The sequence below is a fragment of the Petaurus breviceps genome, unplaced genomic scaffold (genome assembly GCF_028583685.1).
Source record: "Petaurus breviceps papuanus isolate PSGF00001 unplaced genomic scaffold, PetGlider_PUasm1.0 216, whole genome shotgun sequence".
Taxonomy (NCBI): Eukaryota; Metazoa; Chordata; class Mammalia; order Diprotodontia; family Petauridae; genus Petaurus; species Petaurus breviceps.
Genome location: NW_027185867.1, coordinates 1,567,996 through 1,581,807, shown reverse-complemented (window position 1 = coordinate 1,581,807; position 13,812 = coordinate 1,567,996). Strand labels below are relative to the sequence as shown.

The 13,812-nt window shown below is 37.5% G+C and overlaps 1 protein-coding gene across 1 annotated transcript in view; it reads left to right on the top strand.

The window, feature by feature from the left end:
* Positions 1–2,138: 2,138 nt before the first annotated feature.
* DBX2 (developing brain homeobox 2) overlaps positions 2,139–13,812 on the top strand; it is a 54,735-nt gene continuing 43,061 nt past the window's right edge. Inside the window, exon 1 of the mRNA XM_069094244.1 lies at positions 2,139–2,722. Coding sequence (XP_068950345.1) covers positions 2,329–2,722 — 394 coding nt within the window. The 5' untranslated portion in view covers positions 2,139–2,328. The remainder of the gene's footprint in view (positions 2,723–13,812) is intronic.

The following is a 13,812-nucleotide window of genomic DNA, read 5'->3' as shown; positions in this document are numbered from 1 at the left end:
ATTTTTAGAGAACAATCTGGAATTATTCCCAAGGAGTTATAAAACTGTGTATATACTCTTTGAAGATCTGTTTCTTGAGGTGATCAGGGAAAAAGGAAAAGAACCTATAAATTTTAAAATATTTAAGGCAGCTCTCTTAGTGGTTGCAAAGAACTGGAAATTCAGGGGATATCCATCAATTGAGGAATTAGTTGTGGCATCTGATTGTGATGGAATTCTACTGTGCTGTAAGAAATGTGGCTGTGGTTTGTCCTTTATTCTTGAAGAGGACCATGGCATCAGGAAGATGATGACATGACTTGAAATTGACTTTGATTTGAGTGAAGTAGGGTTATGTACAGTCACCGCCCTCACTTACTCCTCGAGAATCATCTAAGTCCAGTGGCTAGATATTCTGTAAGAAATGACAGGTTTTAGAAAATCATGGAAAGACTTGCATGAAATAATGAAGAGTGAAAGAAATAGAACCAAGAGAAAGATATATACAGTAACAGCAATATTGTTCCAAGAGTAACTGTGAATAACTAAGCTGTTCTGAGTTATATGAATATTCAAATCAAGGCCCAGTGAAGGAAGATTCTGTCTACCACCAGAGAAAGAACTGTTATATGGAAGTATATATTATATGATTTCTCTCTTGATCTCTCTCTCTCTCTCACACACACACACACACATACAGAGTAATTTGTGCGTGTGTGTGTGTGTGTGTGTGTGTGTGTGTGTGTGTATGTCTGTCAAATGTTGGCCTTCTCTAGTGCAAGGTTGGGAGTGAGAGAGGGAAATAGCTTGGAACTCAAAATGTAGCAAGAAATAAAATAAATATTTAGAAAAAGAAAAAAGAATAATAGGGAAGTATGGAAAAGAAGAATTTTTTTTTTTTAGGAAAGCAAATTATCTTTTGAACATGTTGAATTTGAGATGCCCACAGGAATCTTAAAGTTAGAGATTGTGTAGGCACTGTTAGGCAGTTGGTGTTGTGTGCCTGTACCACAAACTCTGCTTTGATATAAAAATGTGGATAGAATGGTCAATTGAACCTATGATAAACTGATGAGATTACCAAATAAGACAGTACAGAATGTAAAGAGAAGACAACCGAGACTTGAATCAACACTTTCCAACCTCACTTTTGTCCCTTGCTCTGTCAACCTCTTTCTCCAATCATAAAATTGAGAAGTTTGAGAACAAGCCCAACCCAAGAAGCTCTGCCTTCATTCAGCTCTTTAGTTTGGAAAGTCAGCGCTTCTAGGGCCAACACACTAGCCAACTTTCAAGATAGTTACTACAAACAACATTTGAAAAATACCCAGAAATGAACCAAAGGAAACCAAAAGACCCCATAATACGGTAGAGTGGATGGAGGTGGTGGGGTGGTGGAGGAGACACTTCTTCATGTGAAAGATTGTTGTTTGTCCTTCATTCTCAAAGGCTAAGGCCATCAAAGGATGAGAAAGTTCAAATAGTAGTGCATTTTAAAAAGCACTTTTTTTCCCCTGTGGGGTCGAAACCAAACCAAACCCTTAAGAAGGTTCCTTGGCAACTGAAACGTTTCTTACAAATCATTAGAGATTCCTTTCTATTATAGCTTTCCCAGTCCCCACAGTGTGTCTCTACTCTGTCCTACGAGTTTGCCCAGAATGGGCAGAGCCAGAGAACATAGTCTGGCTCTAAGACATAACTCCATGCAGGCTCGGCACCAGAAACTTTACTTGGGGTTAGAACATGCTGTTCTGTCTCTGTTCTCTCAGGAGCAAAAAGCCTCAAAATCAGCCCTTGACAAACCCACTGTGTGGAGTGCAGTACTTTCTCGTTTTGTTTTCCCCTCATCCCACTCCAAACTCTTCCTTCTCCGCCCCTTTCTCTTGTACAGACTCTTGGAACTACATTTTATTGTTGGCTGGATCTACAGTTTTGTAGAGTGACAATTTTATAGATAGGTTGGACACACTTTCCAGTCAGTCCACAAGGGAAAAAACAAACAAACCTTGTTTAACATAGAAAATGGTAAACACCCGCCAAGTCCCTAGAGTTATTTCCACATTGCCGGAGAATCCTGAGGCTTTGCTCCTCCCTTCTAAAAAAAAAGTCAACCCAAATAAATAATAATGATTTGTTTCCCCAACCGCCTTTTCCCATGGTCCTTAGTTCCCTTTCTCTCTCTCCATCCTCTGCTTGCTTTAGTTCCATGGGAGGCTGTAGCTGCGGAGCAGGAGGTAGTGGCAGAGTCTTAGACCAAGTTCAGCTGCAGCTGCCTGGCGGCAGCAAAGAGCAGAGTAAAAGAAAGTGTGGAAAAAGCTGAATTTGCTCACCTACCTGCTGTTCTTCACTATGTTTCCTAGCGCTTTATCTGCCCGCGCTGGCGTGTACTGGGATGTCCTGGGCTCCTCTGCACTGCTAGACACAACTCCAGGCTTTGGGAACCTGGGAAAGAGTTTCCTAATTGAGAACTTGCTTCGAGCCAGCGACGACTCGCCACAGTGTCTTCCAGCTCCTTCTCCACTAGCTCGGTCAGTAGCAGCAGCTACCGATACCCCGGCGGAAATCCTGGAGCATCCCCTCTCATCCAACCGCATACCCCTCAAGTTGTGCCCGGGAGCAGAACAAATCGGGAGTCCTTATCAAACTCATTGGACTTTTCAAGTGCTTAATCCTTCAGTAGACTTTCAGCTACCCGACCCGGCTCGAGGAGATGAAGGTGGCGCTTTCCAACTTGCTGTCCCAGGTGAGTCCCCTCCTTCCCTTTAGTGTAAAAGCTTCTGAAACTGCAGCTCCCGGGGCTCAGTTTTCATTGCTATCGCTCCTAGTTTGTATTGATTGGATAGGACATAATCTTTAGTGTAGTTGCTACCTTAGGAGTCATGGAGGAAGGGAAAAAAAACTTTCTTTTCCCCATCTCTTCCTTTTTTATATATAAATTAACTAGGGATCAGGCACACTTTAATTCTGGCCTTTGGGGGGTATTCTGGGCGGTTCTGTGCTAGTAGAAGGGGGCTGGGGCATAGTGAGAAATAGGATTTCCATAGAAAGCTAGCTCGAGTTGGTACTCGCTGATGACTTTTGTGGCTTGGTGGTCCAGTTAGCAGACACAGCTTAGTGTGTCTCTCTCTATGTGTGTGCACGCCGCGCCCTGGATAAGAGTTCTGTTTCTCGAGAACTCTTTGTAGCACAGAATTTTTTCATATCTCGTTTAGACTTTGAGGTAGTAGTGACTTTGACTCTCTCTCTCTCTCTCTCTCTCTCTCTCTCCCTCTCTCCCTTCTTTTTTTCTTTCCCTTCCTCTCTCTCTCTCTCTCTCTCTCTCTCTCTCTCTCTTTCCCCGCCCCATCCCCCCTTTTCCTTTTTAAGTCTTTTAAGTGCGCCTAGTTGGAGGTGGGGAGACACATTTTAAGTTCCAGTCCAAGTAGGAACTTCCCAGAGAATTAAAAAATAACTACCTTCAGAATTATCTCTGTGATGGTTATTTCCAACCTTATTATTATTAATTATCTATTAACCAGTCCAAAAGAAAAGAGAAGGACTATTCTCCCTATTCCCCCCTCCCCCCACTCCTCACCCCGTCCCGCCCAAGTTTGTGGTGGCATTAGAGAAGTCTAGATCCGGGTGATAAAAAGTGATTTTGGAAATGGGGAGATAACTTTATAACTATAATAGACCATATGCACATTGAACTTCCTAGGTTTTTAAAAATTGAAACATTATGCACTAATCAATCCTCTGTCTGTTTCTTTTCTGACCTTATTTAATTAACTCTTCCTGCTGCGGCCATGAGCTCCTAGAGCAAATCTTATGTTAATGACTTCATGTAACTTCGGCGAAAACTTAAATCTTTCTTTCAGTTTAAAGTGGTTATTTATGGAAAGTGGACAGGTATCAGGCTACAAAGCCAGTCTCTTATTTACGACAACAATGAAATTCAAATTAATCAATTTTGCCCTTTGGAAGAGAAGGGAATGATGAGTCAGGTTTATGGTGGTTTAAAGGTCTTTCGTCAGCTTCAATATCAATACAGGGTATTTGTTACAAGAGTTCCCCCCGCCCCATCTCTTGTAAAGGAAGAGAAAAATGCTTGTGAATTGAAAACAAAATTTTATATAAAAAGGAAATATAAAGAATATCAGAAATATATAAAATAGCCAGTGGAAGAGTCATCTTCCACTTGAACCTTGCATATGAAAACAGCAGATAATTAACATTCACAATCTCTTTGGGGTGATTTGACCTGTAAGCATTCTTGACTACTATTTCAGGTATTTGTAAATTAATCCTGCCCCGTGTGGTTATACAATGGTTACACAAAATCTGTCTTCAAGGAAATCATTTTTTAACACCTGTTAACTTTAATGAATGCTATAAATATGTACATATTTAAATGAACTAAGATCGTTTCAAATATGCATATCAAAACACTAAGTTGGCTCGGACGTTTCCTGGAACTACTTAGATGGTAAGACTAGATAAAATATTAGTTTTATTTGTATTTGAAAATGTGTTCCCTTAATTATTACTTAATATGTTATTAGAAACATCTTGATGTTAGAATTTTCAAACTGTTAATTTTTATCTTAAAAGACAAGTTTTTATTAATCACTCAATCAAATAGTTTCAGTTGATTTTAATACATGAAAAGGAATAAAAAACCAAAAGTGAATGAAAGCAATGTTGGTTATACTTTTATACAGTTTTAAATCACAGGGTAAACAGGTTGACTTCTAAAATTTCCTGAGAGGAAGATGATTTGCTGAAAATCTTGCTAACTTTATTAGAAAATAAACAATTTTTTCCTACTTCTTAATTTTATAGGATTTTTGTTACAATAATAATAAGATTTATGTAGTATTTTGCAGTTTACTGATTTTGGCTTGTTATATAAGCCTATAGTTTTCACTTTAGCTAAGAAGCAGGCCAAATAATTTTAGTTAATACACAGAAATTAGAAAGGGATATACATTGATATAGCATATATATTGTACAAGGGATTGATAGGTTATGCTTCATCGATCTGAATTTTTATTGAAAAAAATTTATTATTCCTTTAAAGATTTACTAAATTAAGTGGGAGCACCAAATCTTTTGATTTAAATGTTTGAGTATATTGCTTAGTTTTAATTTTTCTTAAATTAAGAAAAAATAAATGTTGAATGTTCCATTCCCAAAGCTTTAAAGGATAACCATATCCTAGAAATTTTTATCAAAATCAATCTATTGAATCAGGGACACACACACTTTAGAACAAAAGATATTTCTAGTCATTGATTCTATAACATTACTTGAGCAATTCAAATTATTTTCATTCTGAGGATTAGTTAATATTGGGAAAATTGAAAAATTCTGCAGTCTACTAACAAGATGGTTGAATTAAATTAGGTTCATATTTTATATGAGATCACCTAGAGACTGATTAAAATGAACTTTATAAATTTATTATAATAAAGCAAGTGAATAAAGAGTTGTGACAGTACATGAGTGTACTTATGGATTTTATAAGAAAACAATGTTTTCTTTATTTCTACCGTAAGAATTCTCAGTGGTGGTGCCCATTTAAAATATCATAGGATAACAAATCAAATCATGTACATATTTATACCATCCTCTTCTCTCCAGTCCCTTGCACCTTATTCTATGGAATTTCTTGCCTTGACATACCTCAGCCATGTATTATTCCCACTGCCTTCACTCCTTTTCATGTGATATCATCAGTCCTTTTCTAAAACAAATGCCAAACAACTCCTGTGCTACTAAATGGAACTGAAGAAAATCATGAAATTGCATTAATTCCTCTACAAATTTATTACATAATTTGAACTGGTTTCCTTACTAGAGCAAGGCAATCTGTTACACATCCCCCAGTTGATTGACCATCCTATAGTTGCTTTTCTAAACCTTTTTATCCTTTCTGAAACCTCCTGCAGCACCCTGACTTTCTCAGCTAGTAAAAGGAAGAAGGAGGGGAATAAGCATTTATATAATGTACTCTGTGCCAGAAATTGTGATAACACTTTACAAATATTATCTCATTTGATCCTTACAACAACCCTGCGAGAAATGTGTTATTATCATCCCCATTTTATAGTTGAGGAAATCAATACAAGGATATGTTAAGTCATTTGTCCAGGGTTACACAGTTGGTAAGTATCTGATGCCAGATTTGAACTGTCTTCCTTACTCCAGGCTCACTGTTCTTTCCATTGTGCCACCAACTGCCGCTGAGAATCTTACCTCATTTTTCATTAAAAAAAAGGAAGGCATTTGCTGAAAATTCCCTCTCATCTTCTCCTCATTTCACATTGTTCAGATGCTTTCCATCATCATTTTCGCCCTTGCCTCACATAAAGAGGTTCTTCTTTCTCCTTGACGAGGAGCCCCTCTACATGCACAAGTGATCCTATTTTTTTTTAGAATAGATCCAGTCTGTCTTTTCCAGAGGATGACCTCTATCATCCCTCTTGTCTTACACGGCCAGGTGTTTCTGGGTGGGTGCTAAGTGTCTGAGCCCGGATTTGATCCAGGTCTTCTCAACACTGGAGCCGGTGCTCTTACTTGCTGTGCTACCTGGCCGCCCCCTATCTCTCTCTTTTTAACTCTGCAACCTGGCTTCTGAGCTCAACATTCAACTGAAACTGCTTTCTTCAAATTTACCAATTATTTTTCAGTTGCCAAGTCTAATGATCCTCATTTTTCTTAGCCTCTTTGCAGTGGTTGACCCTATTAAACACTCTTCTCTTTGATATTTTCTCCTCTCTTTTTTCTGCTGCTTTTTTAGTTCTCCAAGGTTCTCCATATATCTGACTACTACTTCTCGGTCACTTTGCTAGATCTTCAGCCAGATCATGCCCAATAACAATGCCTTCTCAGCTTCTCTCCTGAGCCCTTTTTCTTCTCCTTCTATACTATTCACTTGGTGATTTCATCAGCTCTCCTAGATTTAATTATCATCTCTATGCAGATGGTCCTGGGATCTTTTTATCCAGCCATCTCCTCTTTGCTGATCTTCAGCTTCCCATCTCCAGCTGTGTATTGGATCTATTGAACGGGTATGTCCCCCAGTTAAACTCAATAGGTCCAAACCTGAACTTATTACCTTTTCCTAAAACTCTTCCCTCTTCCTAACTTTCCCATTGAAAGTCCAAGGTACCACCATGCTCCCAGTCACCAAGACTCCAAACCTTGGTGTCAACCTTGGCTCCTCACTCATACCTTCTCCCTCCCATATTGAATGTGCTGCAAAGGTCTTTTGATTTTGCCTTCATTACATCTCTCTCTCACCTTCTCTCCAATGACACTGCCACCACCTTGGTATAGGACCTTATTGCCTCATGCCTAGTCTATTCTTATAGCCTTCTGATTGGTTATTCTGCCTCAAGTCACTTTCCGCTCTTTTCATTCAACTGCAAATAAATCTTCCTGAAACATATATCTGACCATGTCTCACCCATCTTCAGGAGATTCTTCTAGCTCTCTTATTGCCTCCAAGATCCAATAAAAATTTTTATTTGGCTTTGAAAGGGAAGAGATTGGATTAGATGAACTGTAGGGTCCTGCCAGCTAAATCTATGATTCTCTGATGTGGTTAGTAAATGGTACAGTTATCCCTTGAACTCAATACATCTATAATGTTATTATATTTGCCATTGGTTTTTAGACCTACATTTGCCTCTCACTAATTTTATGACTTGGGAAAGTAACTTCTCAGACTCAGTTTCCATAATTATAAAATTAAGTGATTGTCAGTCAACAAACATTTAAGTTCTTATCTATTTATAAGGTAATGCACTAAGTATTGGAGTTACAAAGAAAGGAAAAAATGAGGTCTTTACCCTTAGGAAGCTTATGATTTTATGGGGGAGCATAATATGCAAATAACTATATACATAGAAGATAACATAGAGTGTAAATAGAAATTAATCTTCAAGAGAAGGCACTGGAGGTGTTGTACCCAGAAAACGTGAGCAGGACCCAAGTAACAATTTAGAATTTGACCCTTTATTATACACCGTGTTGGCTGATCAGGCCACATGGTGGGCTGACAAGGTACTACCCCACTGTCCCAGTTCATACAGTGATCTAAGGTAAAACCTCAGCTTTTAAAGGGAGGCCATGCCACCAACGGTTAGGTATTCCATAAGCAGAAACTTGCAGAGGCAAAAAACAGTGATTGGTCAGTACACACCTTGAAATTCCCGCCTGCACCAAGTCTCCCTGACCCAGAAGCCGGCCCACCTCTGTGCAGGAGAGCTGACTGGGAAAGGGCAGAGATCCATTGGGGGAGGGTGGAGCTGACCTGGCAGTCTGCTCACTTCCCTGAGGTTGGGGGACAGGAAAACCAGGTACAACGGAAGTAGGAAGGACTTGGAAAGGCTTCTTAAGGAAATTGGGATTTGAGTTGATCCTTGAAGGCCAGGGAAGCTAAGAAGCAGAGATATGGAAGGAGAACATTTCAAGACTAGGGAACAGCCAGTAAAAACACAGAGTGGGGAAATGGGCTGTCATATGCAAGGAATAGCAAATAGGCCATTATGATCTTTTCCAGGTGTGATATTCCAGTTCATTTTAACATTTAACTAAATTTAAAAATTTTGGCTAAAATTTTCATATGTATACATACATGCATATTACATGTGTGTATGTATGCATTCCTTTTCCGTCTCATTTTGCAGATAAGATGAACGGGGTTAAGTGACTTGCCCAAGGTCACACAGCCAAGATGTATCTGAGGTTGGATTTGTACTCACAAAGATGATTCTTCCTAACTCCAGGCTCAGCACTCTCTCTCTCTCTCTCTCTCTCTCTCTCTCTCTCTCTCTCTCTATATATATATATATATATATATATATATATATACACCACCTAACTGCTCACATACATGTGTGTGTGTGTGTATATATATATATATATATATATATATGTGTGTGTGTATATGTGTGTGTGTGTGTGTGCATATGTTTTTTGGTGACCTGATTCTGCATGTATTTCTTCTCCCCCCCAAAAAAATAATAAGAAGAATATAGAAGTTACCTAAGCATCAGTGGCAACTTTCATATACTAAAATTTATCTTTAGAAGTTCTATTAAGAATGATAAAAAAAGAAAAAGTACCAGGCTCCCTATGTAGTTTATTGATGGACAAAATCCCAAATGTGACTTTAAAAAAATCAGAGTTCTTGTTTTGTTTGTGGGTTGATGACCCTTGTCATGCCTCTGTGAAGCCTACAGGTTCCTGAGTAATGCTACCCACCTGAAGCCATTATTTTAGCTACTCTTGCAGGCTGTAAAAATATGGAGACACATATTTTTTTGCTTTCTCATCTATTCAAACAAACAAACAAAAGTGGACACCAAATTTTGGGAAGAAAAGATCTGGATTTTAGAATATATGGATGGGAATACAGTGTAAGAAGCCACAAAGGTAGGAAGGGACCAGGTTGTGAAGATTTTAAATGCCTAACAGAGAATTTAATATAATCCTAACAATAATAGGGAGTCACTGGAGTTTTATTATGCCGGAGTTGGTGGTGGTGGTGGTGGTGATTCTATGATCAAACCTATGCTTTAGGAAAATTGCTTTGGCAGCTGAGTAGAAGTTGAATTGGAGTGAGGAAAGATTCCTTTCCTGTCTTAAATAAGGAAAAATCTGGGAGGAGGAAAAAAAGAATTCTAGCAGAAATATTAAAAAAAAAACTTTTTCTAACTAGAAGTGACTCCTGGACCTCATGAAGAGGTGTTCTAAACTACAGAAATAATCATCAGTTTGCCTGAGAAATGCCTCTTCATCAAAGAGACTGGCCTGAGGTTGGTAATTATTAGCACTGATAGCTTACAGTGTAAAAGCTGCTTTAGTGTAAAAGCAGTTGCAATTCAAATTTAAATGTAATAGTAGTCATATATAGTTTTATATTAGTTATATTAGGAATACTTTGAGGTTCTTTGGGATGAATTATGCTTTATACTTGTATTAAATCAAGTATGAATTTCTACCCAAAAAGTCTTCCTCTTTTGCAAAAGGACAATGTAATTCTCCCTTTACTCCATCATACTTTACTTTTCCAGCTGTACTTTTCCATTGCTGACATACATAATTTTAGTTCCTTTTAATGTGTATTTCAAAGTGACTTAAAAATGCCTAGGACATTTTTTACCCACATTTTTGGGGGTGCTTAGCAGGAGTATTAGGTAAACCTTTCCTTAATTGCAATGATTTTTTGCTTTCATAATGTAAATGTGGACTTCTAATGTCAAATAGACCCAGTTCAGTTTGTTTTTGCTATGCAAACTGAAACTGCCAATGTCTTAGGAATAACAGAAAGGAAAAAAAAATCCTAATTTTTTCATCAGAATATTTGTTGGATGCTTGTGCAACTCTACACTAATTTTGTTGTTTCTCACAAAATTTTTAAAGACATTCAGTTTTTGCCTTAGCACAGAGATATGATTATTAACCTGTTTCCATTTCATCCAAAATTATTTAGTTCTATTTTTAGTAATGTTTCTATTTTTAGTGAAATCTTTGAATTCTTATGGCATTCAATTTAGATATTTGACATGGAAATAAAGTTGGTTTTACTTTTCAGAATATTGTCTATCTTGACAGCCAGTTATTACTTGCAGTAATTCAGAGACAGCTTTTGGAGATGTTATATGATTGATCAATTCAGGCATTTATTTTCTCTCTGAAATATAAGATGAAAAACCTTCAAATGTTTCAGTCCATTTCTTTATAATATCAAAAGACTCAGATGAAATTTTTTTTAAACAGTTAATCTTTTGGCAATTTTCTGTTTTCCTTTCATGTAATCCTAAATTACTACCATAGATATCTATATGCATATGTAGCAATTTATAAATAAAGTATATACACATGTATGTATTCACATATATGAGACATATGCATATTCACATAGACATATATGCACATATAGACTTGTCATTTCTTTGGTAACCTCCTCTACCAATGCAAATTAGCATCTTTTCTGCAATTTTTAAGCTTAGAAGTTCCTTACATCACCAAGTCATTCAATAACTCCCCCAGGGTCTCTCATACTAACTTGCAATGAAACTAGGTCTTCCTCCCTATCAAGTTAGTTTTCTATATGCTAAGATAGCTTCTTCTTTATAAATATCCAAAATATCCTCTAGAGCGGTGATCCCCCAAACTATTTTTTAATACACTTATTGATTTGTCACTAATTATATATATGGAATGAAAAAATTTTGTTAATGAAAAAATAGACAAAAATACATTTTAGATGATGAGATAAAGATGAATTAAGTAATATTTTAAAATAGTTTTTAGTTCGTATTACAAAATTTTCTCACAAAAATTATAATTTCTTTTTAGTAATGTGTTGAACGTGCTTCACTCTTTGTTGAAAATCTAGTTCTTATATTTTGTGAAATGATAATTTGAAGTCTGTTTCTAAATTCAGTTTAATTCAATATTTGATCTTAAGGATGGTAAATAAAAACAATATATCAGAAAGATACATAAATTTTAATGGAAGTTTCCAAGAAATCTGAGGCATTTAGATTGGAGGGGGGAAAGTCATCATAAGATCACAGATTTAAAAACTGGGAGTGGTTTCAGAAGCCATCTATTCTGATCTCTTCCTTTTAGACATGAAGAATTTAGACCTCTTAAAGGTTGAAAGTCACAAAATTAATTGATTTGTGTAAGTAATAGGTCATGATTTCAACCCAGTTCCTCTGACCCCAATGTCAGTGTTTTTTCCACTATAGTACCCTACCTCTTCCAAAATGGAAGATTTGAGAAAATTGTATATTTTGCTACCTGGTGTGTGTGTGTGTGTGTGTGTGTGTGTGTGTGTGTGTGTGTGTGTGTATTCAGCACTACTTGCTTCTGTTCCTGTTCTCCATCCTATTCCATTTGTTGCTGCTGTAATGCTTACTCTTAAGGAGTTTGCATTTGTAGTTCACCCCAAAACCAGAGTTTGGTCTAAGAAAGAGACAAACAATTAGGTTGGGTCCATGTTTCTATTTCTCTCAAGCTGGTTTGACATTCATTGCATAAGAGTTCAGTACAAAATTGGGCCCCCCAGTGGAGCCAGTTCAGAATTGGCTCAATTTGGGATTTGGGGGTACAGGGTTATATGCCCATTGAAGAGTAGGTATTTCCTAGAGGGTCAATAAACTCTGATTGGTCAATACACAGGGAGGTGGATTATATTAAAATGAGGTCTTGAGTACATGACTTAGGTCACTTAATCTTGGTCAACAGGGGCTGCTATGGCTGCTATCACCTGCCATTATTCTATCTTCAAAGAAAATACTTGTTCTATCAGAACAGCCACCCATCATATCAGACCACTCCAAGTCTTAGGCTATCTAGGCAGAAGAATCTATCTCTACCTAAACTTGAGCAGATTAAATCAATTCAGGCCTGGGTTGGAGTTTGACCAGAGTAAGAAGATTCAATACAATCTCATCATCAGCAATGTCATTCTAAAGGAGAGACTGAATTTGTGAGGGGACTGGGGGGAAACTCTGAGTCTCCAAGACACTGATTACTAAGATTTAAAATAATTTTTCACGTAACACATATAAAGATTGGTGGCAGTGGGTTATCTAGGAGAGGGGTGGGGAACCTCAAGCATGACTCTTTGACTGAATCCAAACTTCACAACACAAATCCCCTTAATAAAAGGATTTGTTCTGTAAAACTTGAACTCAGTCAAAAGGCTGCACCTAAGGACCTAGAAGACCACATGTGGCCTTGAGGCTGCAGGTTCCTCACCCTTGACAGGTAAGCAGGGACTGTGAGTAGAGTCATAAGGTAGAATATTTGACTTTTCCAATAGAAGTATTGCTTTATCTTTAAAAGAAAAAAAGGAAGCAAGGGTATAACACCAATGACATATTCACAGTGCCTATGGTGGCTATGAATATGTTGGCATAATACTGAATCACAAAATATAACAGACTCTCCATATTTAAGACAGAACCAAAACATTTATTCAAATACCAGAATGCCAAATCCTAACATCAGAAAGCCAAATCCATTATAGTAACAAGGAAATCTATACACCATAACAATGCAGGGAGCACTGCCATCCCCAAGTCTTCCTCTTGTTGAGCCTTCCTGCAAAGGAACACTCACAGCTCACTGCTTGTTTCCTCTCTCTCTCATATCACTAACTGCTCTGACCACCTTCCTCTGGGCTCTGATCAACCCTTCCTACTCCACCCATTCAGCAAGCTTCTCCCATCACAGACTTCATGTGACTCAAACTCATGTGACTTAGGCTTCCATGTGACTTAAGCAGGTCACATGGGCCTGTTAATGTATGGGAAAGATCTTCCCATTAAGCAAAAATACATTAACAATACAAAGGGGTAGGGAAGGAGACTATGGTGCAGAGTTGGAGTAGGGTAGATGGAAGCATGCTCAGAGTAGATTGGTCCTGAAGTCTTATTGGATAGCTGTCTGTTGAGGTGGGACATGTGAATCATGGTCTCCATTCAGGTAAGTAAGTTTTAAGTGTTAAAGTAAGCTTTCACTCATCAGTCAGGAGAGTTTGGACTTTGGGTAGACCTGAGGTTATTGAATGGATTAACTCCCCACTCTCCACCAAATTAATCTTTTCAGCTAGGGATACTTTCATATTTAAAAGAATCAGTATTTTTATTAAGATCAAGTACAAAGAAAGCAGATATAGAGCTAAATTTTCCAGAACATTAAGCATTTTCTTATTCTCTTTGAAATTCTCTTGAATGACTGATTGAATGAAGAAATATTTATTAAGTATTTACTTTATGCCAGACACTATGCTGAATATTAGGATACCATTAAAAGTAAGCCAGC